This window comes from Amphiura filiformis, chromosome 14 (genome assembly GCF_039555335.1).
Source record: "Amphiura filiformis chromosome 14, Afil_fr2py, whole genome shotgun sequence".
Lineage (NCBI taxonomy): Eukaryota > Metazoa > Echinodermata > Ophiuroidea > Amphilepidida > Amphiuridae > Amphiura > Amphiura filiformis.
The window spans coordinates 27,295,995-27,321,731 of record NC_092641.1 but is presented as its reverse complement, the minus strand read 5'-3'; the positions used below and the strand labels follow the sequence as shown (position 1 = coordinate 27,321,731).

The 25,737-nt window shown below is 36.4% G+C and overlaps 1 protein-coding gene across 1 annotated transcript in view; it reads left to right on the top strand.

Moving 5' to 3' along the window:
• Positions 1-22,882, top strand: part of LOC140168988 (galactose-3-O-sulfotransferase 3-like) — a 72,095-nt gene extending 49,213 nt beyond the window's left edge. The window contains exon 2 of the mRNA XM_072192284.1: positions 20,907-22,882. Coding sequence (XP_072048385.1) covers positions 21,304-22,305 — 1,002 coding nt within the window. The 5' untranslated portion in view covers positions 20,907-21,303 and the 3' untranslated portion in view covers positions 22,306-22,882. The remainder of the gene's footprint in view (positions 1-20,906) is intronic.
• The last annotated feature ends 2,855 nt before the right edge of the window (positions 22,883-25,737 follow it).

The following is a 25,737-nucleotide window of genomic DNA, read 5'->3' as shown; positions in this document are numbered from 1 at the left end:
TAGCTGTAAATTTAACATCATATTAAATAATGTTACTTGAAAGATGGACATGTTAATTTCACCAAAATGCAACTTTCAAATCTCTTCTTTATAAAGAATACCCTGTCATGGAAATTCTATCAAGAAATATATAATTAAGTATGAAGCCAAATCCAACAACAGAATTTTCAATTGTGATTTTCTCAAAAAGCGTGTTGCATTGAATAGAACCGGGGTACTAGTTTGGTTTTGGTAGGGACGTGCCGCTGAGATTTTGGAAGTAGACCCATAAATATACCAATTTTTCAAGAAATTTGGACCCATTGATATACCAAAAGTCAAAATTTTCGGCCGAATTTACCCAAAATTGTCTTAGTTTTTACAAATTAAGGAAAAATTGGGCTATTTTCCGAAAAAATTGAGAAAATTTTGAAAAAGGACCCATTCATATACCAAAATAGGCTTTGAAAAAGGGTCATTGATATACCAGAAGGCTGAAAATGCTACCCATGTTTGGCGGCACGTCCCCTTATGGTCATTTGTACTGAGTACCCCCCCCCCGGGCATAAATGATTGTACAATCTCATAAATATTGATTAGCAACAGGCTAGGGGCCTCATTTTGCAGACCTGTTACTTGCCCACTGAAGCCCTTTGAGAATGAAAGTCATGATACTAGGCTACACTTTTTGTCTGAATCCATGCATAAAATAGGAAATGGTGAACCAAATATGGGGTTTCTCTGCAATTTTGAGGTCAGAATTTGAGTATTATTGTTGACTGTAGGCTATTGAACTATGCCACTGGATACAATGTATATGACCTTTGGCTTAAATACTGACTGTTGCTATAAAACGAATTCTGTTTTAGAGTAAAGTGAGTCCTGATCCTGAGTAAATTGAACCCGACTTACTTTTCTCCCAAATTGAGTCCTGGTAAACGAGCTCTTATTTTCACTCTTATACTGATCAATAGTGTGAACAAAACGGGTCTGTGCACTTAAAACAAAGGCATCATCTTAAAGACACTGAACTTAAATTACCAAATAATGTAATCGGTTAATTGATGGATAATTTTGTTCACAGTGGCGTAGCTGGGATTTTTCCAGGGGGGCAAGCCTGTATGGGGCGGGGGCCCAAATCCACCAAACAAATATTTTGCCGCCCCTTCCTCAACAGCCCGAAAAGGTTGACCCAATTTTTTCCAGGTGGTTTGAAAAAGTGAAGAGCAAAAAAGAAAAAAAAAAGGAATACAAGGGGTAACGCCCTAAAAGCAACTCATTTAGTTCCATTTTTTAACAAAATTTTAAAAATTTTCAAATTATATCGTTGGCCTGTGGAACTCTCTTTCTCTTTGTTTTCCCTTTTTCCATCTCTCTCACTCCTTTATAATTTTGCCCTGCTGCTGGGGGGGGAGCAAATGGGCGAGGGCCCAAATATGCATTGCCAGGGGGTACTTGCCACCCTGCCCCCCGGCAGCTACGCCACTGCTTGTTCAGCATATTTTGACACCTCATTCGGAATTATGCGACATTTTCCCCTCAAGTTATACCAATTTGAATGGAAAAAAGAGAGGTATTTCAGAAGTGACACATGTTGGCTATTTCTTTCTTCAAGGCAATTCCCACAGGCTTTTGTAGATCAACCTCTAACTTGCTGTGCTCATAGTCAGCATGTTTTGGACAATCTCCCCCAACTTCAGTATTTTCACACCCAGTTAGAAAAACACTGTATTCCATGTCTTATGTACAATAAAATCCTAATTACTGTTCACATTTTGCTCACCATTTTTAAGTATTACATCAGTCAAGTTAATATTTTGATAATGATGATGATGATGAATATATGATAATGGTGACGATGATGATGTTGTTGATGAAGATGATGACAATGATGCTGATGAAATTGTTGATGATCAGGTGTTGTGCGCCACAAATTTAATACAATCACAAATTTTCCCTTATCGGCCATGTATTGAACAGGATTATTTTGAAATTTTAAAATGTCTTAGAATATCACAAACCAAACAAGTATGTTAATATCAAATATGAATACAAATTAAAATCACTGGGGTTTGATAGGGAGAGTCGCCATAACTGTTTTAAATACGCCCTGTTGGTTAGGCTCCATCACTCAGTGTACAAATTGAATGGCGCATACAAGTGTTTACGACAGCTGCGAAATTCATTCCCACAGTATAGAACATATGGTACATTTCTACTGTATATGGTATTAAGTAGTATACACAATAGCTATACCCAATAGGCCCATATGATATACCACACTAGTTGTTGCAGGGATTTGAGATGTTTTTATATTTATCTATAAAAATCCTGGTTCCTTGATCAGCATAGCCACTTTTTGGATCAAGAAATCAGGTTTTGTAAATCAAGACGCCAGTCTCTGCACTGAGGAAACCAGTCTTCTCTTTTATTGGACAAAATAACATGCCAGACGAGTTATTCCTGTAACGCACACCACCTGATGATGATGGTATTATGATAATGATGACGACAAAGAAGATATGGAAAGTATGATGATGATGATGATGCTGATGACAATGTTGATGATGACGATCATGACAGCAGAGATATGATGATGTAATTATAGCTGCTGTTGATGAAATTTATGATGATATGATGGAAGAAGATGATGATGCTGATAATGATCAATCCAAAATAATGAGCACTACAATCAAACAGAAGTTTACCTTCTGGATCCAAATTTGACAAAACTGCTGGGTTAGACAACAATATGCATCTGAAAAATATAACCATGTGAATGTATAATAATTTTGTCAAGAAATTTAAAAACACACCGTTTCTTAAAATGTGCCATATACACACAACAAGTATACAGTGATGCCCTGGCAGGCAAAAATTATAAAATGTGTTTTACTCTGGGCATCAATCCAGGGGGAGGAGAGAACAATATCACATACCCCTGAGTGCCCTGACCCATAATTTGGCAACTTAAATAATTAATTTAAACACAACTATAGTCTTTATTTGAAAACTTCAGAAAATATTTTGAGGTCTGTGCTATTTTAACCAAGAATAGTGTAAAAATTAATTTTGGGGGCTAACTTCTGAAGGGCACATCCCCTCAACTTTTGATCGAGGGACCATCCTCCCTCATAAACTCCATGCATTGTGTAAGTTAGACCCACATTTAGAGGTGTGTTATTCAATATGGGGGTAAAAATGTGCACCAAATGGCTTCAACAATCAGACTTCGCTTTGAAAAAAAAAACCCATCTTCTGGTGGGGCATATCCCCTCACACTCCCCAATCTGTCCTGCAAGCATTGAAAGAAATGATCGAGCAAGACATTTACAAAATTAACTGTGTGAGCACTTAGCCTGAGTGTATCATGCATATTCTATGGCATTGTAGCTGCAAAACACCATGCTCCTATGGTTGTTGTCTTTGTTTAGCAAACTGTGGGAGGAGTTGTGGATTTACCGGATGTAAACGTAATTAACAGCAAAAAGAATGAGAGTTGTAGCATTCTATAGCGAGCTTTGATCAAAGTGCAAAATGTGCTTTCCTTGATTTTCCACTACTTTTCAATTTAGTGCTGGGAGTTACCGTTTAATTTTGTATCCGTTTAAGCGGTCGGCATGTTCGAGCGTTTAAACATGTACATTACCGAGTGGAAATTACATTTTGTGAACAAAATAGCTCCATCATTGACATATACGAAAACTCCTCAAAAAAAGTTTGGAAATTTTCAAAAACGGCTGTATATTAGAAATTTTTGAAATCTATTTCCATGTTGTTTCATATCAGTGAAAACATTGTGAATGAAAATGCTTGGATGTGATTAACAGTTCTTCAGGTGAAGAACGCAAGTCAATTTCTCTTGCTGATCACTTCTTCGTAGTGGTCATTTGCAAGTCGCAGTCCCATTTCTGCGAAACCTTGGATCGAACGCTGCTCTATAGGATGATAACACTCGACCACACAGGGCAAGAGTTGTAAATAATTTCCTGTATAGAAGAAGGAATTCAACGAATGTGACTAGCCAATTATAGCTCGGACATTTCTAGGACCAACTTGGTCGGTGTGGGCACTAGAGTGACAGATCAAACAACCTTGGCTGGTTTAGGACAGATCTTGCTTGAAGAGTGGAATGCTATCCCTCAGGAGCGTGCATGTGGCCAGGTTGATAAGAAGCACGATAAAGAGATGCAATGCTGTTGTAAACGCGTATGGGCTCTCTACTCGTCACTGATTTTAGGTAAGTGGCGATTGTTTTAATGAAACAGTGTGATATTCCTTTCTCATGTATACTGGTGCAAATGGCGCAGACAATGGCAGATTTGGCACATTTCGTTTGAGACCTCCAAGTTGTCTTTCAAAGACAGTTACTCAACCATGGAATAAATTATGATCACAAGTTTGGTGTCATTGTATACAGAAAAGAACAATTGTATTGATATGAAACAATACGGAAATAGATTTCAAATATTTCTGATACTTAGCCGTTTTGGAAAGTTTCCAAACTTTTTTTGAGGAGTTTATTTAATTTAACAGCAGAATGTGACATGAAACAGGATCTAATTGTTTTGTTTTTAAGCCTTTCCTAATGTATAAGTAACATGCCACTTTTCCATTTTTCAAAACATAATGTTTCTATATTAAGTTGTTTTGGCTAGATACAAACAAGCTAATTAATATATGGTATAATTTTTTTCCTGATAGCAATTACAAATTGTATGATTGAAAATTGAACACTCACCCACATGTTGCTCCTCTCCAATATTTAAGTGGTACATTCTCACACACCAGCACTCCGCTTTTGCCTAACATGTTAATCAAGATTGGTGGAATTTTCCCCAGCCATGTTAATAATCTACACAGACAACAGAAATACAAACAAATTGCATAAGCACAAGAAGAAAATTCACATCTAGACAACTTTAGGGTTGCAAACATGACTGAGTAAACAACCAAAATAAAACAAAAATGGCCTTGGGTTATCACAAAAATAACAGAATGAAGCCTAGCCTAGAGAGGTAACAATGACAATTTGGGTTACAAGCTCTGGCCTGTAGAAATGATGATGAATATTAGGGTTGCAAGTCTTGCGTAGGGTTATTGGTGAAAATTATGGTTAGCACTGATGAAAATTAGGCCTATGATTCAGTTAGGGCTAGGGATATGGTTAGGTTTATGGGCAGGGTCAGGGTTATAGACAGTATATCAGAGGGGCATGGATTACTCAGCAGTCAAGTTAGCTCAATCGATAAGGCGTTCGACTATATGGTACGACTGCGGGTTTGAACCCTGGCAGTGCCTAGTATGCTCACATGGAAAAATGAGTTAGCTTGAAATTCCCCTGGACAGGAACTTACTGCTAATCTTTGTAACCTGTACGAAACTCGGGGAGCTGATCCTGGTTGCGAAGGTGATTTGTGGAATGTCTAGGGTATGCACTCTATCTTGAAGCAGTAAAGTCCCTGATTTGTTGTTTAATGGTTTATGGAATGATGTGGAGCCGTAGTGGTCAGCGACAACCTGTAAAGTGTGCCGAGGCTTGTGGATCAACGTCTAGGCGTTGTGCCTGTGCGTAGGGCACTACTATATGCCAACAATATATAAGCTTACCAAAAATGGTGCAATTTTAAGTTTATCAACTAATTTTCATGCAGTGACAACTTGAAAATTATAGCAAATCACACAGCAGTCACTTTTTTTATATGTTCAAACCATGGGTGGATATGATTTTCTCCAATTTTCGAACAGGAAATTGTGAAGCCTTGCACGGCATAATGCGTCTATGCTTGTTGCAATGTCGCTACATCAGTTTCAATTGGCCACCATATAACATTATTTAATATAATAGTCACAAATCACCAGGTTTATGAAGCTAAACAGGCAAGAAAACACCACCAAATTGATATGATAGACATTAAAGTAAACTTGAAGCATTTGATCAAAGGCAGTTTGAAAATTGCAATAAAATGCACCAATAAATGCTTCCTCATTGAAGTAAGTAGGCCCGAAGAAGAAACCCTGAAAATCCACCCAAAAATCAGGAAAGAAGACATGAATTTGGCCTTAAAAACCTCAAAATTGGCTGATAATATATAGGAATTCCTGATTAATCCTGTAAACATACATCTTTGAAAGCTAGGGTCCTTCTTTCTTGACCTGAGAGCTTCTTAGCACTTTGAAACTTACACTTTCTGAAAATTGAAGGTCAGCTGGTGGCAGCCAGTGCAGAGAAAGCAGAGTCAGTGGGATTTTGCAGAAAATTGCTGACTAGATCACTCTATGACCATACAGGTAAATGCCAGATCAAAAATAGCTTGTTGTTTCTGAAATACAAAACATTTTGAAAGCTTAGTAAAATCTTCATAACAAGTAAGATCCTTCTCATTTCTTCTTATAATCCAAGCCTAATACGGTACTGATTTTGATTGTTTTCTATTTTAAGTACTATGTGTATTTAGCTTTCAATTTTAGCTTTTAAAAATTGTATGTTTCTAACAGAAGATACAGGATATTGCATAAAAATGGTTCAAAGTTTTGACAAAACAACTTATTTTGAAAATCTGTAAAACTTATAATCGTTCAGCACAAACTTATTTGGAAAATGTTAAATGCAGGTATTTTTGTTGTGTCCTGTCGATTTCTAGTATTTATGATGTTATAAAGCAATCCTTTTATGGAATAAGTACATATCCTTGATTGACCTTATAATATTCTTTCTTTGGCAGCAGTTTTGAAGATAATTATTTAGGTGTGTGTGAGTTTCCTCATTTTAAATGCTGGCAGATATGCATTTGTCATAAAAGTACAGTTATGTATTTGTTCACAGTATTTTGGCAAACTTAATTGCAGCTAGGTATAAATGTGAAAATAAAATGTGCTGCAAGGTTTCCTCAAGGAAGTTATTTTTTCTGTAATTATGACACACTGGGTAAAAAAATTGTGTTTAAACTGACATAAAAAGTACATTTTTAACATATCTGAACTCATATTGAAATGTTTCACTTAAACAGTATTCAATTGTAGGCTCTACATCTGTACCAAATTTAGTGTATTTCCTAATTCTGTTGGTCAGGCTGACGTCTCAAAGGGGAAATAGCCTTGTAAAACCAGTCTGCGCAAATGCGCACACTTGTGCAAAGAGGACGAAGGGGACAATGTTCCAGGATGTCTGACCGAGTGAATGTATGGTTTCTCCAATATATTGCACGTAAATACGGCTAGACAATGGTGATAATTAAGCATCCACATGTTATGAGGCCTTTGTATTTAAGCTGCAGAATGGATTAATGGAAATGTAGCCAAAATATGCAAATTAGCTCATTAATATTCATAAATAAGTTGATCATTTTATTGCATTTAAACTGCACAATTAATGAAAATCTAGGCAAAATATGCAAACAAGCTCATTAATATTTATAAATATGCAAATAACATCACACAAAAATATACAGCACATGAAGCCATCATATCCTATTATTATACCAAGTTTGATGTTCTCAAAATGTTTTTGAGATACCGGTACAGTACATTTTTATATACCATGTCCCACATGCATACATCACTATATGAAACAAATTTTTGGTGTTTTTTTTACCATCCAGAGTTCAATTTTTGCAGATAAACGAGGCAAAAACTGGCAAAAACCTGTTTTTGCATGTTTTTGCCCGGTTTAATTCCTGGCAAAAACTCACAATTATAGTTACTCAAACATTAAAAAGTAGCACAAAACTTTTAATGAATCATTCAACATATTTTTTTGTCTCATCAAGTCCTTAAAATGAAAAAGTTTTGAATTTATTATATATGCCGCATTTCGGTTAAATGGACAAGAGCAATGAAAACTCATGCCTTTTATCTGAGACTATTATACCTCATATATCAGGTATAATAGTCTCAGCTTTTATTTCTTAATATGTGTACTTATAATTACAAAATCTGGCCTATAATTCCAGTGATTAATGTATGTCTATCACCTTTTGCTACATTTAGATGAAACTTGTCTTGGTCCTCATTCTGAGCATGAAGATTCTGGGACCCCCATCTAGAAGACACCCTGGAATGCCCAAATGTCAATGGATTTATTTTGAAACACTTTCATCAGAGCTATCTCATCTTTCTTGTTTGGTTCTTTATTCATCATCAATGCCCCTGTACCAGTACATATATCATATGACTGCATGGCGACGTCAGCAATTAAGCCTTTTGATTTCACACCACCAAACAAATCCCCATAGAGATATGTACTAAATTTGCCTTCAGAAAACATCACTTTTTCTTTGCAGCTGAGAGACTCGGTACTTAGCGACAGCTATGATGGTTGAAATTAGCCCTAGCCTGATCCCTCTGGCTGGGTAAAATTATATTGACCACCATTATCTTGTCACAAAAATCGTGCAATATTGTCAAAAGTGAACTCTAAGAAATCGATGTTTTAATAAAAAAATGTCAAAATTATGCACAAAACATCCTTATATTTTAAAACGGTAAGACTTTCACGCTTGTAAAAGCTGTTTCTGGTGCATGGTCTAAATATGTATCTTTTTGCACCAATAAATCTATAATGTCTGCTTTCAGTGCGCCAAAATTCAAAATAATTAAAAAATCTTAGTGGCATTTTGACTGCAAATTTTTGTTTTGTTTACACCACATTTGCTGGTGTGAACAACATACCGAATGCGCCTAGTCTGCGTTGAACATACGCGCAGAGATGCACCGCGTCATGCTACGCAAATCGCGCGCGTAATCCCAATATTTCGCATTCACGCAGCATTTCTGACTCATATTTCCCGCCAATTTACTATGCTGTCTTGAGCCATGTAACTTTTTAGAGTTGATAAGAGTGAAACAAATCAAGCAAAAATACGAGTAAATATTAGCAAGTTGTATCAGATTCAAGTGAAAGAATACATCTTAGTGTTGATAAATCTAAAATTCGGGCGTGAACGAATGTGTCTTCCATTACCCCACTACACCCCTGGCCAATGCTGTGCCTATTTTTGCATTTTTTGTCAAATATTATAGTGCTCACAATTGATGACACTATGTTTATTATAGGGGCAAGACTACAACTACTGTACTGAAAATTCAGCAACTCAAAGCAAGCTTACTTAGTGATTTATTGATCAAATATTGGTTTTCCCTATTTTTGATTATAACTCCTAAACTGTTGTCTGTGCTGAAATAAAATTTCCAGTGCAGTAGTTGTTGTCCTTGCCCTTATAATATAGCCTACATACCCAAATACTTGTCCCCAATGCACTATAATTTTTGAGAAAAATGCAAAAATAGGCACACAATTGGGCAGGGTGTAGTACCCACTTAAAATCATTAAAACATACTTGATCTCTCCCATCTGTGGTATACTTGCAGGAATTAATATTACTAATTAATCATGATCAATCCAAATTTGGCTAAAATTATGTAAATTTCTGCTAATTTTAATGCTGAAATTGGGAATGCATGTTTTTTTTTCTGATTTGAAATTCAAGGAAGCACAACCATAATAGTTTTTGGTCTATTTGGTGGTGTGAAATCTGAAGACAGCAGCATGTGTCTGATGATTGTTTCCTATTTCAGACTATCTGTAAATTAACTTATTTTTAGCATAACTTGAGCAAGAAAGTTGGTTAAAATTTATTTTCAAGCAGAATCATTGTGTACCTGATATCTGCTATCTACTGAAGATAGCATTGTGATTACCATGACACCATATCCCACATTAGAACAGGCAGCAGTCGATCCACTCCCAACAACCACAATGACATTCTGGATGATCCTCTTTGTGTTTCTCTACCTTCTGCTCCACTAGCCACTACAAATTGTCGAGGTTCATCATCAATCCAAGGTCTATAGTCACGCATGTATAGACATGCATGCAAACAAACAAACATAAAAACAAACAAACATGAAATTAAAAGCTTAGGATTTCCTGAATTTGCAGTCAAGAGTGCCAGGCAGCTAGACAGACACGCAGAAGCAGTTAAAACATGCAACCAACGCATGAGTTATAAATGTTGAATTACATGGGTCTTAGGTGAAATCTTAAGCTTATAACCTAGTACATGTACAAGGTAAGCTTACCTAATCTTGGCGTTCATTTCATGATCTCCAGCGCACGAGTTCACAATGAGTTCATGATGCTTTCTGCACACTGTCGGTAATGACATTGCATTGATATCCAAGTCATGCATACATTATGATTGTAAACAAAACGTGCACACATGGGTGTAAATCCATCTATGAAATTTAAACACGCACAAACTCTCCCATTATGGGTCAGAACTCACCTTAGCATTTAATACTAGTAAATGGTGCCTTTTCTGCAATTTTAGCTATTAAACTACATAACTCATAATCAAAAGTGTCTCACAATGAATACAAACATCGATTTAAGAAATAAAGGGTAATGCATGATCCTTTACACGAAAATAATGTGTCGAGGCAGTAAAAGCGTAAATAATGGGTGAGGCGCAGCCGAACCCATTATTTAAACGCTTTTACTGCCGAGGACACATTATTTGCGTAAAGGATAATGCTGCACCCTTTATTTCTATTCTATTAATACCACAAAATAGTGTGATTTAAAGAGAAAATATCAAATGTTTTGCCCAAATATTTCAAGTTGTTTACCTGAAGGTGGAGCACATACGCGTAGCCAAAGCGTATGCACATTCCAATAACACAACCTAACATTCCATTCTCCCCTATAAGCAGGTATACAATAACACACCCCTGACATTCCATCTCCCCTACATAAGCAGGTGTGCTGTGTGCGCTCTGCTGTGCGCTGTGATGATAGAAGAACATAAAGTTCGTTGCCCTTGACACTTTATCGCTAATTAATGGTCTGTCACGTGATCGCTGCGTTTCAACAAATCACAGTGCGCGATTTTGAATAATGGGTCGGGGGTAATAGAATCTGCAATAATGGTTTGAAGGAACAAGCTTTCAAATGGGACCAATTAATTCATTACTGTGTGACAAAGTAGCACAACCTTTTGAACGCCCCTCATACATAACTGAACCTGGAACCTTTGAATCACCGGACCGATGCCCTACCAACAGAGCTATTGAGTCAGATGGAGAAGAGCAGTGATGATATTATCTTTATTAGTATAGGGCTTCGATTAATACCTGCAAACTCAGTGTTCTATAGTAATATAAGGGGCTGCGCAATAATTATGAGCCCTGATGGGGGAGGGTAAAATTGATAATCAATATGATTACATGGTCAATTTTTTTAGGTGAAATCTTAATTAAAGCTTAACCACCTTGTACATGTACAAGGTAATTAAGCTTACCTGATGGCGTTAATTTCATGATCTCCAGCGCACAAGTTCACGATAAGTTCATGATGCTTTCTGCGCACTGTCGGTCACGACATTGCATTGACATCCATATCATGCATACATTATGATTGTAAACAAAACGTGCACACATTAAACATGCACAAAATCTCCCATTATGGGTCAGAACTCGACACCTTACCATTGGTACATTACCAGTAAATGGTGCCTTTTCTGCAATTTTAGCTAGTAAATCATAATCAAAAGTGTCTCACAATGAATGCAAATGCTTATAAATCAAAACTTTATTCAGCACAGGGCTCAATCAAAGTTTGCTCCAGCTAGACTCATACACACAGGCCAATGCAGATTTCACACCAAATAAATCCCCATATAGAGATATGCAGGGCTGTCAACTCTCACGCATTGGCCGTGAGTCTCACGCATTGGGTCACTTTCTCACGGTCTCACGCCAAGGTAGTATAATCTCACACCGAGGTAGTAAATCTCACGCAAAATGCTGGAAAATCTCACGCATCGTCAAGATAATTTCAGGTTATCGATAGCCATGGCCCAAATAATCATGGGTCAAAATTAACATTGTAGTTGACAAATCCCGTTACGGCTCTGTCTCGATCACGCCAAGCAATTCCAAAAAGTTGACAGCCCTGGATATGTACTAAATTTGCCTTTAGAAAACATCATTTATTCTTTGCAGGAGCGACTCGGTTCTTAGCGACAGCTATGACGGTTGAAATTAGCCAGCCTGATCCCTCTGGGTGGGTAAAAATATAGGTTGACCATCATTATTTTTTATGACTGTACCTCGAAGCCTATACAGGCAAAATCGTGCCAGGGTTTCTGTAAAGAAAAGGCTGCTTAAAATCATTTTATACTTCATCTCTCCCATCTGTGGTATATACTAGCAGGAATTAATAATTAATCATGATCAATCCAAATTTGGCTAAAAGTATGCAAATTTCTGCTCATTTTAATGCTTAAATTGGGAATTAATGCATGGGGTTTTCTGATAATTGAAATTCAAGGGTGTACAACCATATATTACTATTTGGTGTTCTGAAATCTTTTGGACCTTGGATGATCTTCAAGGACGCTCATGCCATCCTTGAACTCGAAGGACTATTTCGTTGCTGTTGAATACCACCGACTTTATCACCATTTACAGCAACTGCACATTAAATTGAATTTCATTTGAATTTTCACCTCCGTAGGGAGCAAATTAAATTATGATGACCATTTTGGTAGAATTCAAGGAGATAGGCTTCTTCTGCAGGGTGTCCTAACCATATATACAGTGATGCAAACATCGAATACTGCTGCAATAATGGTTTGAAGGAACAAAGCTTTCAAATGAGACCAATTCATTACTGTGCGACAAAGTAGCATACCTTGTTCTACAAACTTGACCGCCCCTCATACATAACTGAACCTGGGACCTTTGAATCACCGGACCGATGCCCTACCAACTGAGCTATTGAGTCGGATGGAGAAGAGCAGTGATGATATCATCTTTATTATTATACGGCTTCAATTCAATAACTGCCCACTATCATATGCAGGGGTGCAAATTGTGATTTCTTCCTCAGGAGCAAGCTAGGTGTTTAGGCTCAAGATTTCCTCAATCATACCATGCATAAAATAGCTTTATTCTGCACTTCAAAAGATGAGAATGTTAACATACCGTGAATTTTTAGAGCGACTGTATGTTAGGTCTTTGAGCTTCCAAAAAAGGCTTTACGATGACAATGTTTGCTTTTAGCGCGCAAAAATTTGGTATTTTACACTAGTTTGGGGTCATTTTGGTCGGACAGAGGCTCCTTTCCCCTTTTATTTTCCTTTACCCCCTTTCCTCTTTCATTTTTTGTTAGAGGAGCACAACTTGTTTAGTGCTTTATATGGTTCTACTTTTTAAATTTCCTCAATATTTTCCAATTTGTCCTCTTCTCAGTGGCATTAGTTTTGATACTAAGTACACTGAATTCTTTCATGACTTTTGTTCCCAGAAAATCCTCATTGCTGCCTCTCTATAAATTTCCTCAGGACCTCAGGTATGATTGTCGCCTCTCTAAATTTCCTCAGATATGAGCCCTGTTTCCACCTGTCTTCATCCAACTTCTTTTTTTCCTGTTAAATAACATGGGATACCTCCTATGGTGATGAATTGTAAATTTTCATATTCTAACACCAACACCTTCCTCTTTTTTTTTCTTATTTCTTGAACAATGTGTCGAATTCTTCCAAATTTTGCACAACCAGTGTTTCCTCTCTTCCATTCAGTAGCTTCACTTCCACACAGCCACCCCCTATTATCTTGTACCTCGCTCTTCTTCTTTTCTTTCCTCTTTTCCCTCTTCCTCTTATCTTATCTTTTCTTTTATTCTCTCCTTTTCCTCTCTTTCTTTTTTTTCTTCTCATGGCATTATTTCCTCAAATTTGACTCTCATTTCCTAGGAGCGGTGCTCCCCGCTCCCGCACAATTTGCATCCCTGATCATATGGAATATATATGCTTTGAATTGAAATAAAATAATATTGTAAATTCACAGCTTAAACTTCATTTTTGCAGTTCTTGGGGTGTGCGGTTCTCGACACAAAGTGTCAGCCTCAATGCTTCCACCATGAGCTAGGGGTAAAAATCATATATAGGGGAGACCTGGGCGAGTCCGCCCTATTTTTTTCAATCTCGCCTAGAGAGGACAATTCTCATATTAGAAGGTTATCAGGGGCGGATCCAGAAATTTTCAATAGAGGGGCGCCGAGCCGCCGCCACCACTGCTCGGCGCCCACACAAAGTCAGGCGCCGCTCTGCAAAATACACAGAGTCAGGCGCCAATCTGCAAAATAGAGGGGCGCGCCCCTCTAAATCTGCCCTGGCTATAGTTTTTACATTTTTAAGCTGTATATATGTACTATAGCTAAATACTACCACATTTGTAAGGACATTGAGCTTTCATAAACAGTGGTATGTGTAATACTGATACCACTTAACTTTAACTAGAGCGGTTACCGCCCCATAGCTGAACCATGGGGCTTTGGCAGTATATTGTGGTACATGTATACCCCTTTATGACCCCTTAATGACCTCAAATGAATTTTAAAATATTTTAAACATGTTTAGAGTGTCATATAAAGGATCATTGCATTTAAATATCAGCTCAATTGGAGCATTTTTGAAAACTTGACCTTTGAACCCTTTATGACCCCTTAATGACCTTTTAAAAATGAATTTTAAAAATATTTTAAACATGTTTAGAATGTCATGTCATAAGGATCATTGCATTTAAATTTCAGTTCAATTGGACCATTTTGAAAACTTGACCTTTGACCCCTTTATTGACCCCTTAATGACCTTAAATGAATTTGAAACTATTTTAAACATGTTTAGAATGTCATAAAGATCATTGCATTTAAATATCAGCTCAATTGGAGCATTTTTGAAAACTTGACTTTTGACCCCTTTATGACCCCTTAATGGCCTTAAATGAATATTAAAATGTTTAAAACATATTTAGAATGTCATGAGGATCATTGCATATAAATTTCAGCTCAATTGGAGCATTTTCGGTTAAAATGACCCCTGTGACCCCTTGGATGACCTCTGATGTTAGGAAATATTTATTATATTCTTTACTCCTTCCTCTTTCATTTGACACCACTTGGGGATTCATACCTTCGTGGCATTTAAAGATATGTCCATTTCAGACCAAATGGTTGGTAAGGAAGTACCGGTATTAAGTAAGTAAGCAAGTAAGTAAGCAAGTAAGTAACATACACTAATATAGGTTGATACCATTTCATGGTTCAGCAAAAATATGCTTGCATGTAGTTTTACTCTTGGGCCAGAGCCAAAATTCCCGTTTGTGGCGGGACGGAATTTTGATAGACCTTTATAAATTGTAGCTCTGTGACTGTTTATTTTATGGATTCTTCATGTTCTTAATATAAACAAGTAAGTTACAGACTACATTCATACACAAGAAAAATAGTCCAAAGAATCAATATGTTGCCACGGTAACACAAATTCATCGATGTGGCGGGACGGAATGATAAACTTCATGTATTTGTGAAGACAGTACATTTGTTGAATTTTTATCAAAAGTACTGGGATAAAATATTTGTTTCTAACATTGGTATTAACTTCAACTATCCTTCTTTTGTTATGGAAGGAATTATAAAATTCACCTCCCTCTTTATAGTACGCTCATTAATTTTTTTAAATCATGTCATTGTGGCGGGACGGAATGTGGCGGGACGGAATTTTGTCCACCATGTCAAAATCAAGAAAAAAAGCAATTGATTCACTTTAAAACTGACAAAATTGTCTTTTCTTTCACTTCCAATGAAAAATTATTGCAAAATATAAACTGAGAAAGAAAATTTTCGTCCCTTCCTGAACTTTAAAAAATCATCTCAAAATGTGGCAGGGCCATGTTTTACACCACAGACCCTAAAAATAGCCTTATTGCTGGCATCCTACCACAAAAGGCATGAAAAAGAAGAAGTTAAAATGGCTCTGAGTCTAGCAAAGTTGATGAATTCAATTTTTGTGTACTCAGGAATGTTTATTACCATAATAGTTGATATTTTGGAAAGTTTTGACTAAAATTTTTTTTTTTTCGTCCCTTCCGGAACGTAAAAAAATCGCCTCAAAATGTGGCGGGACGGAATTTTACACATATTTTAATTTATTTCTTTATTTTTGCAAAGTCCACTGATATTTTTTTTAGTGCTGAAATTGTCTATACAGAAGACCTTTATAATACCATAAACAAAAAAAATCCTATCTTTTTAAATATGTAGTAACATCAAATTTAACAATTCCGTCCCGCCACACGAGAGGGCGCTACATGTGTATTTAATTGCTTGCAGTCCGAAATTGACGGGCAAAATTTACTTTTTTTTGCCGATTCATAATCTTTGGTTAGTAGTCTATTAAACCAGAGGAGAAATTCACTCCTGTGACAATTTCTAAATTTTAGGTTGAGTGATGACCATTTTTGGCTCTGGCCCTCTTCTTAAAGGTATTATTATATTTTGCATAATACGCCGATAGCGAGATCAATAAATTCAGGTATCATGCGAAAGTACCCGTCCAATTTTATTATTATTATGTCTTCAGAATCTTTTTGGTCAAAAACATTTTTAGTAAAAAACATGAGTTTTAGTAGAAAACACTCTTTTGGTAAAAAACATGACTTTGCTTAAAATTAGATTTCTGCTCAAAGTGTGATTTTGGTAAAAATGTGTGATTTTTGGGTAAATAATGTGATTTTTGGTAAAAATGTGATTTTTGGTCAAAAATGTGATTTTTGGTCAAAAATGTGATTTTTGGTCAAAAATTTTTGTGTGATTTTTGGTCAAAAATGTGTTTTTGGTCAAAAAGTGATTTCAATCAATCATGAAATATTAATGGAATCGATGCATGCCAAAAAAAACTTGAGTAGATTCGTATAGTTAAATAGTTAGTACGGTACCAGGGGGTATTAAATTATTATGTAAGCTTTCTTCGATCTACATCACCAATTAATTCACATACTTCACGAGTATTATTGCCTACGTGAGAAAATGTTTACTTGCTCAGTCCATGGTGATTGGATGCATAAAACATAGCCTACATTGCTCGCAGCTTGCGTTGCATAAATAGCTCATGAGTATGCATCGTATATCTTATAAACATCTCAAAAAAAGTAACTAACCCCCACCCCCCCTAAATAATGGCCATTTACACATTGGTAAAATGCATTGGAAGCAGAATTTTCTGCGCATTTTGACACCTCATTTGACACAATAGCCCAGAAAACAATAACATGTCACCGGTCAATTTAAGTAGTGAGGTCCAGATTTGAAAGTTGCACTTACCTACGCCCCAGATATCATTACACAGATTTCCTTCCATTATGCTGAATACAAAATCAATACAATTTACTGCAACTCTCAAATCTTGGGTTACATTGATTTAAATGTTCGCTGTGACATCAATATTTAGTCAATTTCCACAAATGAGGTGTCAAAATGTGCAGAAATAAATGCTGCTTTCAACACATTTTACAGATTTGTAATACAATCACCCATTTTGAATAATGGTCTTTATTTAAGGATGATTAGAGATTTTTTTTGTTGTTTATCTGTTCTAGCAGGGTTTGCATTGTTTAGGACCGGAAAGCCGGGTGTAGATGTTGTTTATCCATCCCGGCCATATCCAACACTTCAATTCCGTGGTCCAAGCTGTGCGCCAAGCGTGAGCGAGCGTACACACAAAAGAAATAAACAAGCCGATTGAACCATTGGTCGTCGGCCCGGTGCGTAGTAGGCGACCTTGTCACGTCTACGCGATCACAATTCACCAGCGCGTACCGGACCACGGAAGTAATAAAAATTAACTTTAGACGAGAACAACTGGTAACCAGCGCCAGCGGCACTGTGCAGTACCGGTCTGCTTTTCAATTGCATGGTGCACACATGCAGCCACAGGTTTAATTTACGTGTAAAATGCCTATACGGTGATCCACCCAAAAAAAAGAATCATCGTATAGATCCCTGTACTACTATACTATACTATACTATACTACGCAATAACATGAAACTACGCTGCATGGACATACACAGATGTTTTTAGGACTATGCAGACTATGCCACTGGTTAGTCCGAGGTGCTCTGACGATAACACTCCGATCGCCAGGCAATCTACGTAGGCCAGTGGGACAACGAAAACGCTACGTGAACGAGCTAGCCACTGGTATGAACATGATGAACGTATTTTGGTGATTATGATTTAACATGTTTATAATTACATTTGTGCAACTTTCTCATTTTTTTGCAATCTTAAACCCATTTTCTGCTTATATTTATGGGTCAAAATGTTATACTGTAGCGTTTTGTAGGACAAAATTCCGAAACATAACGATGAAAATGGTTCCGAATTTTGACCCACGTACGTACTACTGCCTGCACTGACTGACTGGCATGATGACCACGAATAATGATCGACGAAACATTCTGTTTCCATACAATTATAGCGTATTATATGGAGTACGCCAAAAGAAAAAAACCCGACACGTCTTGGCCGGGGTTTACATTGACTCTTACCTTTTCATAAAATCATGAAATGTCATGACTAAATCATGAAATTATAGCTCCTATCCTATCATCGCATCAAAAACAGCACCAGCAGTGCAGTCACTGTGAGTCACATGATGTTTTGATTTTCGGTGGCTCCCAATATTCATCGAAAACGCTCCCTAACGTGTGTGGAACCGCTACAAACATGGTACAGTGTAAATGTATGCTAGTATCCCTTGTTCATCAATTACTAGAATACCATGTAAGACTACAATATATTTTAACACAATGGGCAATGCATACTATCTTTTTCTCGTATCCATTGGTTAACATGTACTAATATGAGAATAGGCTGTGCCAACACACAAACGCTGAACGGGGTTACCAATATTCGACAGTGGACCTCCGCGCCGTCAGCGTAAATATTAGTGACCTCCGCGCGCGCTGTGCTGTGCTGTGCGTCGAACAAATTGCGAGAGCGCTGGCCGTCGTATTTGGATTGCGCGCTACCATATTTGCACAAATTGGAATTCGCACGTCTGATATTGGTCGTCCTGTTTAAGCCTGATCGATTTTTGTGTGTAATTTTGTAAAGTGAAGAGATGAAAGTGATGGTTATGAATGACGTTAGTAACTTTGTATCGGTAATATCTCGGGCATTGTGAACAATCTAAACATTTTTCTGTGGACCTCGGAATATTAGTCGGTTCCAAGGCAAAATGTTTAGATGTTTTCACAATGCCCTCCAAATAACTGATGCACAGTTACTAGCCTCTAAACCATGACCTTATAGCCAGAGAGAGGGTCAATAAACTCAAGGTAGTTAAAATGACAAGAAGGACGTTTTCTTTAATTTGAGATATAAGAGACGGCAAGTGATGCAGAAAATAATTACCAAGTAATGCAACTAAAACCGATGGAACTTGAGATACAAATGCAAAACTTGGTGTACGATCTCTGCCAATTTCTCCTTTCAATTTCCTCGATTCTTTTAATTCCAAAATTTTTTGAATTACCCTATTTTGCTCAATTCTACATTTTCACTTGTTTTTTTGTGAATTTCACCTTTTTTATTTGTCCTCTTTTTCAACCACCCGCCTTTGCATCGGGGTTGAGATTGGCATTCCAATTTCCTTTCTCACGAAGTAAGGGTTAAGAGTAAAATTGAACAATTGTGTTTGAGAGTGGTCTTCTCCTTTTCCTTGCTATTTTTTCCATTTCCTGCTTTGTTTATCAAAGTTATCTGGGCCAGCATGCATCTTATTGGCCTACACTGGCTATCCAGGCTTGTGCATTTTTATTGTATGAGTTTGGAACCAGCTCTGGTTTGGAACGGTCCATGGATTTCCCATGGATTAGAATGTGTCCCTCAGAGTCCAACCTGGGTAAACAAATAAACAAAACCCCTTCTCAATTCTAGGGTTAAGTGTAGCATTTGTTGGGAGTGATAGTAAAAATATAGCAGGGAAGTGGTTATACGATTTAAATAGAGTAGGGAGAATTGGTTTTGAACCAATAGATTGTTGTAATATACTGCACAATAAAGTAGCCAAACACTTAAACGAAAGCCATTTTTTTAAACTAAAACTAAATTTCAAAATTCCAAAATAAAATAGTCGATAGATAAATTGATAAATCAGTCGATCATAAACTGCTATCGATAGATTAATTGTTATGATAACCAATAGCAATTTGAATACAAAAGAGAGCTTTTCAAAATTCAAAATTGACAAACATTGCATTGATTGAAGAAATATCTAAATTTGACACTTTTAAATTTCGATCATATGTCATGCAAATGCGTATAGCTTAGTGGATTCGCATCGTGCAGAACAAGATCTCCACCTATCGCCTATTATATTTTACAATTTAGTTTTAGTGTCTTTAAGACGACGCTTATGAAATTAAAACAAATATTTTATATTATTTATATAGCGCCTTTTCCCAGAAACATCACAGTCAGATCGCAGCAACTAGACTGATACCGGTTGCAGCGCAAACCTATCCGCACTTAGATTGTAACATCCACCAATTATCTATGTAGCTCCCCAAATTCCAGTGTTCGGATACTTTTTGCGTGTAGTAAAAGTTTGTGGAGGTTATCATTCATCCAGGTTTAAAAAATATTAAATTGGAATATAAAACTGATCAACTGGACTCACATTAATTTGAGAGGCTACAGTATCGCACCTTATCCTAGGCGCATCTTCAGGCCGTCTAATGATCTACCGGCAAAAGGTCTTGTGACAAGTTGCTGTTGCCAGAGGTCGTAGATCTTGAGTAAAACATTCCTAAGAAGTTTGACTCAAGATCTATAACCTCCGACAACACCACCTTGTCACATGTCAACGACCTTCTGCCGCCAGATCATCAAACGGCCTGAAGATACACCTAGGATAAGGTGCGAATCTGTAGCCTCTCAAATTAAAGTGAGTTCACTTGATCAGTTTTGTATATTGTATTCCAAAATACGCGTAGTAAAAGGTTGTAAAACTGGGACGAATCATAATGTTTTAAAAAACACGACAGAAATCTAATAGATGCTTATTCTGTTTCCTTGTAGTCAAGTGAGGTCATACCAATCGAGTTCCAGTGTCTCCAACACAACAACTCAACATGCAACATTTCGACACACAACAATTCGCGATGCAATCAAAAAAAGTCCTTCTTCATCAGCAGTTACACCAGCGTCTTACCTGAGCCTCGCCAAAAAGAATTGCACATCGCCTTGGACAACGATCGTGTTCATAAAAACACACAAAACTGGTGGTACCACGCTACAAACAATCGTCAACCGATTCGGCTTCTTTCACAATTTGTCTTTCGTATTTAATAAAACAACTTCCAAAAATGGTCACTTCTATGGGACTCTCTATGGGACTCTCATTAAAAACCCAAAAGAATTTTTACTTCCCCCTCTGAAAGTGAAATATAAAGATTACAAAAATTACATTTACGACATGCTTGCCGTGCATATACGGTATAACAGAAACAACATGGATATGTTAATGAAAACAGGCTGTAGGTACATCACCATTATACGTGAGCCAGCAGCGCAATGGGAATCCGCATTTGACGAATTCATGTTTCAAGATGCTCTCAGCAACGTTTCGACCATACGTAAAGACAGGTGGATAGAGACATTCCTTATGAAACCAGAATATTACCGCGACATATTAAAGACGATGAAGTACCAGGATATTGATGGGCGGAGATATTATTATGTACAAAATAGCCAAATATATGACTTGGGATTAGATATTAAAGATTTTAAAAACGATACTATTATCAATTCAACTATCAGACGTCTTGGTAAAGAATTCAATATGATTCTTTTAGCGGAATACTTTGATGAATCTTTAGTTATCTTAAGGAAAGAACTCTGCTGGGACTTTGAAGATATAGTTTATATAAAAAAGAATTCCAGAGAAGACAGGGGGAATTTGTCAGACGAAGTTAGACAGAAAGTATTAAAGTGGAACCATGCCGACGTGCTGCTGTATGACTATTTCAACAAAACATTAAGGCGGAAGGTTAAGGAATACGGGCCGACATTTGAAGAAGATTTGAATTATTTTAGAAAGTTGAACAGCAATATATTTAAGCAATGTGCAAATGCGAATGTAACCTACAAGAAGTTTGGTAAGAATAGAACACATAAACACGTGGAGTTTACGCCAAAGAGAAATTCATCGCAATTTTGCCACACTGTTGCAGAAGACAAGAAAGTTCTATTTGACAGAGTGTATGGGCGACAGATACCCAAAACTAAATCTTCGAGTGAAATACCTCAACGTGTAAATACCCGAAAAAGAAGCAATGCTAGAAATCGGACACAGCGGCTAAAAAGGCCCAAATTGGAGCACAAACCAAAGAAAAGGATTAAAAAAACACTAATTGTAGCCAAAAAGTATAAGCGTACCAAAACCGCGAGGGCAGCAAAAGACCAAATCGCAAATTGAACGCCAGTAAACGGCATCTAAAACCCCAATTAGAGCCACAATGCTATCATAATAATGGGCTACCTAAACGCCTCAAATGTTCCTGGGGATTAAAAATTCAAAACATACAATGTTCCAGGTTTACGAGTCCAATTGATTCCATTATGGTTTGCAAATGTGTCTACATACCCATGCGTGTTGGTAATGTGCCTGATATACGTTCCATGGTTATGATAGTTATGTTGCATCTTAAAATCCATGCATGTTGAATGTTGATACAAGTTGTCTGGTATATGAATTCAAATTGATTTCACTATGGAATCTGTTTTGGTTGTATCTTCAAATTAAAGTATGTTGATATATTCATTAAAGCTGATGTGTGAACATGTGTTGGATCCAAACGGCATCTGTATAAAAATCCAAGTATGTTAAAGGTGGGTAACCTGATTAATCCCGCACTTTATCTCATCACATATGTGACCAGCTTCAACAAAACCTGGAACAAGTCGCCAGGCATGCTTTTGAGTTATAGGCCTTTAAAGATGACATTCCCATAAAAAAAAAATTGGAATTCTTAAATTCATGGTATTTGATCTTGGGACTAAGTGGATTTTCAAATCCTTGAAAGTATTTATCAAAAAGAGCTTTATTTAAACAATAATTGACTGTTGAACTATGATAATCCATATTTAATCCTGTGTAAGGCAGGAAACTAATTAGTATATGTGATGCGATCAAGCAAAATCAGTTGGAGCTCGGAAATATTGATTTTGAGATATAGCCAAACAAAAGAACTATTTCCTTATGTTTCCTATTGTTTTAAAAACAGTTATATTGCTCATATCTTTGGAACTGGTCGTTCAATTTCAATGGGGTTTTCTGCAAAATCCAGCTTTGTAAATGCTGTTTACTATCTTATAAGAAACTGAACATTTTTAAATTTTCAGTTAAAATGTCTCCGAGATATTAAAATATCTCCGAGTTCCGACTGATTTTGCTTGATCGCATCACATATTATTCAGACCAGCATTTTGGCAAAATTATCAAGGTATCATTTACAAAATTATCCATATCTTGAAAATTATTGATGCTATGTATATAATTTGTTGGTATAATTTTTAAGCTTATTATCCCGTGCTTACATTTTTATTCAAATCATGAAATGTCAAAAATGCGACTTGTTCCTGGTTTGGTCGGAACGGGTCACATATATATTTTGGTATCAGATGAATGCTCATATTTTTCTTATTATCATATTGAAATTAGTCGTTTCAAATCGGTATATTTCCGAAGAAATCATCACAAAATTGACGAATTTGTCTCGAATCATTAATAAAAAATACTGTACACTACCAGTATCACACTGTATAAATGTCAGTAATTCCAAAAAGAATTAGTCACATTTACAAACAATTTTTGCATGAATGCTTGAAAAACATTTTATTTTATACGTTATCAGTGGACTTCGGATATATATATAAATGCGCTTTTATAAATGCGCACGTGACATCCTACAAGTCGCCATACCGTATTCAACGATGTAAGGTACCCGGATGTACACAAATTCCACGCAAAAGTATAGGCGAAAATGACAGGTCACAAGGAAAATTGCTTTTGCAAAATAGTGGCATTGATTGCAAAGGGCAAAATAATTTGACCCGAAACATAAACTCTTTATTTGGATTTTCCATTACGGACAAAAAGTAATGACGGAAAAGCTAGATATAGTCGATTTATATTTCATTATTTCCGTGCTAAATGGGCATGGGAATTGACCATATTGATGACGAAATGTGATTCTTACTGGCATTAAGGTCAGAACTGAGTAGCTGCCGATGATGTAATTTGATAATTTTTGCAAGCGATGATAGGGAACTTAGGGGGCTGTCATTTTCTTCGGAAGGAATGAGTCATGGATTTATTTATTTGGGAGTTAAGATAAGTACCCCCCCGTAGTGCCGCCACTGAACATAACACAGACCCTAATTTTAACTCTAATTTTAACGTAAATTGACGAAACTATATGACTTTAGCCCTTTTCGGAATAATGACCCTCTCGAACTAATAGGCTAGATGTCCCCGCCCAATCTCCTCAACACTAACTTACTCATTCGCTCGTTCACATTGGACAAAAAACAAATTCTAAATGTGTTTTTAAGCACCTTTTTGTGTCCACATGCTAAATCGGTAATCTGTACACCATTCGACGTACAATTTGGAGTATGAACACGTAGATGTCTGTACATGATCTAATCATCCCGGCTGGAAGATGTTGAGGAAGACTCTTATACTTTATAGCACGCTCATACGTTATATGACAATTTGACGTACAATCACGTATGTGATGGATGGTTTATTCGGCTGTAAGTATAGTACATATGTAATAATAAATAAATAAATTAAATAAATAAATAAATAAATCAATAAATACATAAATAAATCAATAAATAAATAAATAAATAAATAAATAAATAAATAAATAAATAAATAAATAAATAAATAAATAAATAAATAAATAAATAAATAAATAATGAAATCATGAAATAAATAATGAAACAATGAAATAAATAAATAATAAATAAATAAATAATAAATAAATAAAAATTAGTTATGTTTGTACATGGGGGTGGGAATGCTGTGCAATATTCATGATACATCGATTTCAATGATTTATCCTTGCAAATTTATCGCATCCAACCTCCAGCCAATGTTCCTTGCCAGTGCTAGCCATGAAACAAGGTCACAGCTGCAGCCACTCCCTCAATGGTCGCCATTTCAGTGATTGACAGTGATGTAACTCAAATATGACGCTGGCCATCTGGTCACGTGCGCATTTATAAAAGCGCATTTATATATATAACCGAAGTCTACTGGTTATATATGTTATATATATGTTACAATTTTGTCAAAATTCGATTTTCCAAATATAGCAGATCACCTTCTACAATGTCCATGAATAACATAATCATGAATCCATGTTAGTTCCTAAAATGTATCTTTTTTGTTCAAATTCTTGTACGTTGATATAAATTCACGAATCAAGAAGAATATTCCAATGAATCAGGGTGAACAATCACCGTCATTGATCGATTTACTACAGAATATATTGTATGCTCAAATTATTGTAAATCTGTTAACTTTTATATTTGTGTACTAAAGTATAACGACACGTGAATTACACCATGTAGAAAAGAAAATGGACGCTAATGGCCGCCTATTGTCTAAACCTTGGCTACATCTTCCGGTTTCGTCACGTGATTTCAGTCGCTTGTCCCGACATTCATTATTCCTAGCTGAATATAAGGCAATAGGACTTTGCTGCAACTTTTAGATCTTGGGTTACTTTCATTTAAATGTACGCTACGATATCAATAATGAGGTGGCATAATGCGCAGAAATAAATTCTGCTTCGACTGCATGTCCCAAATTTGGCATACGATGAACCGTTTAGGG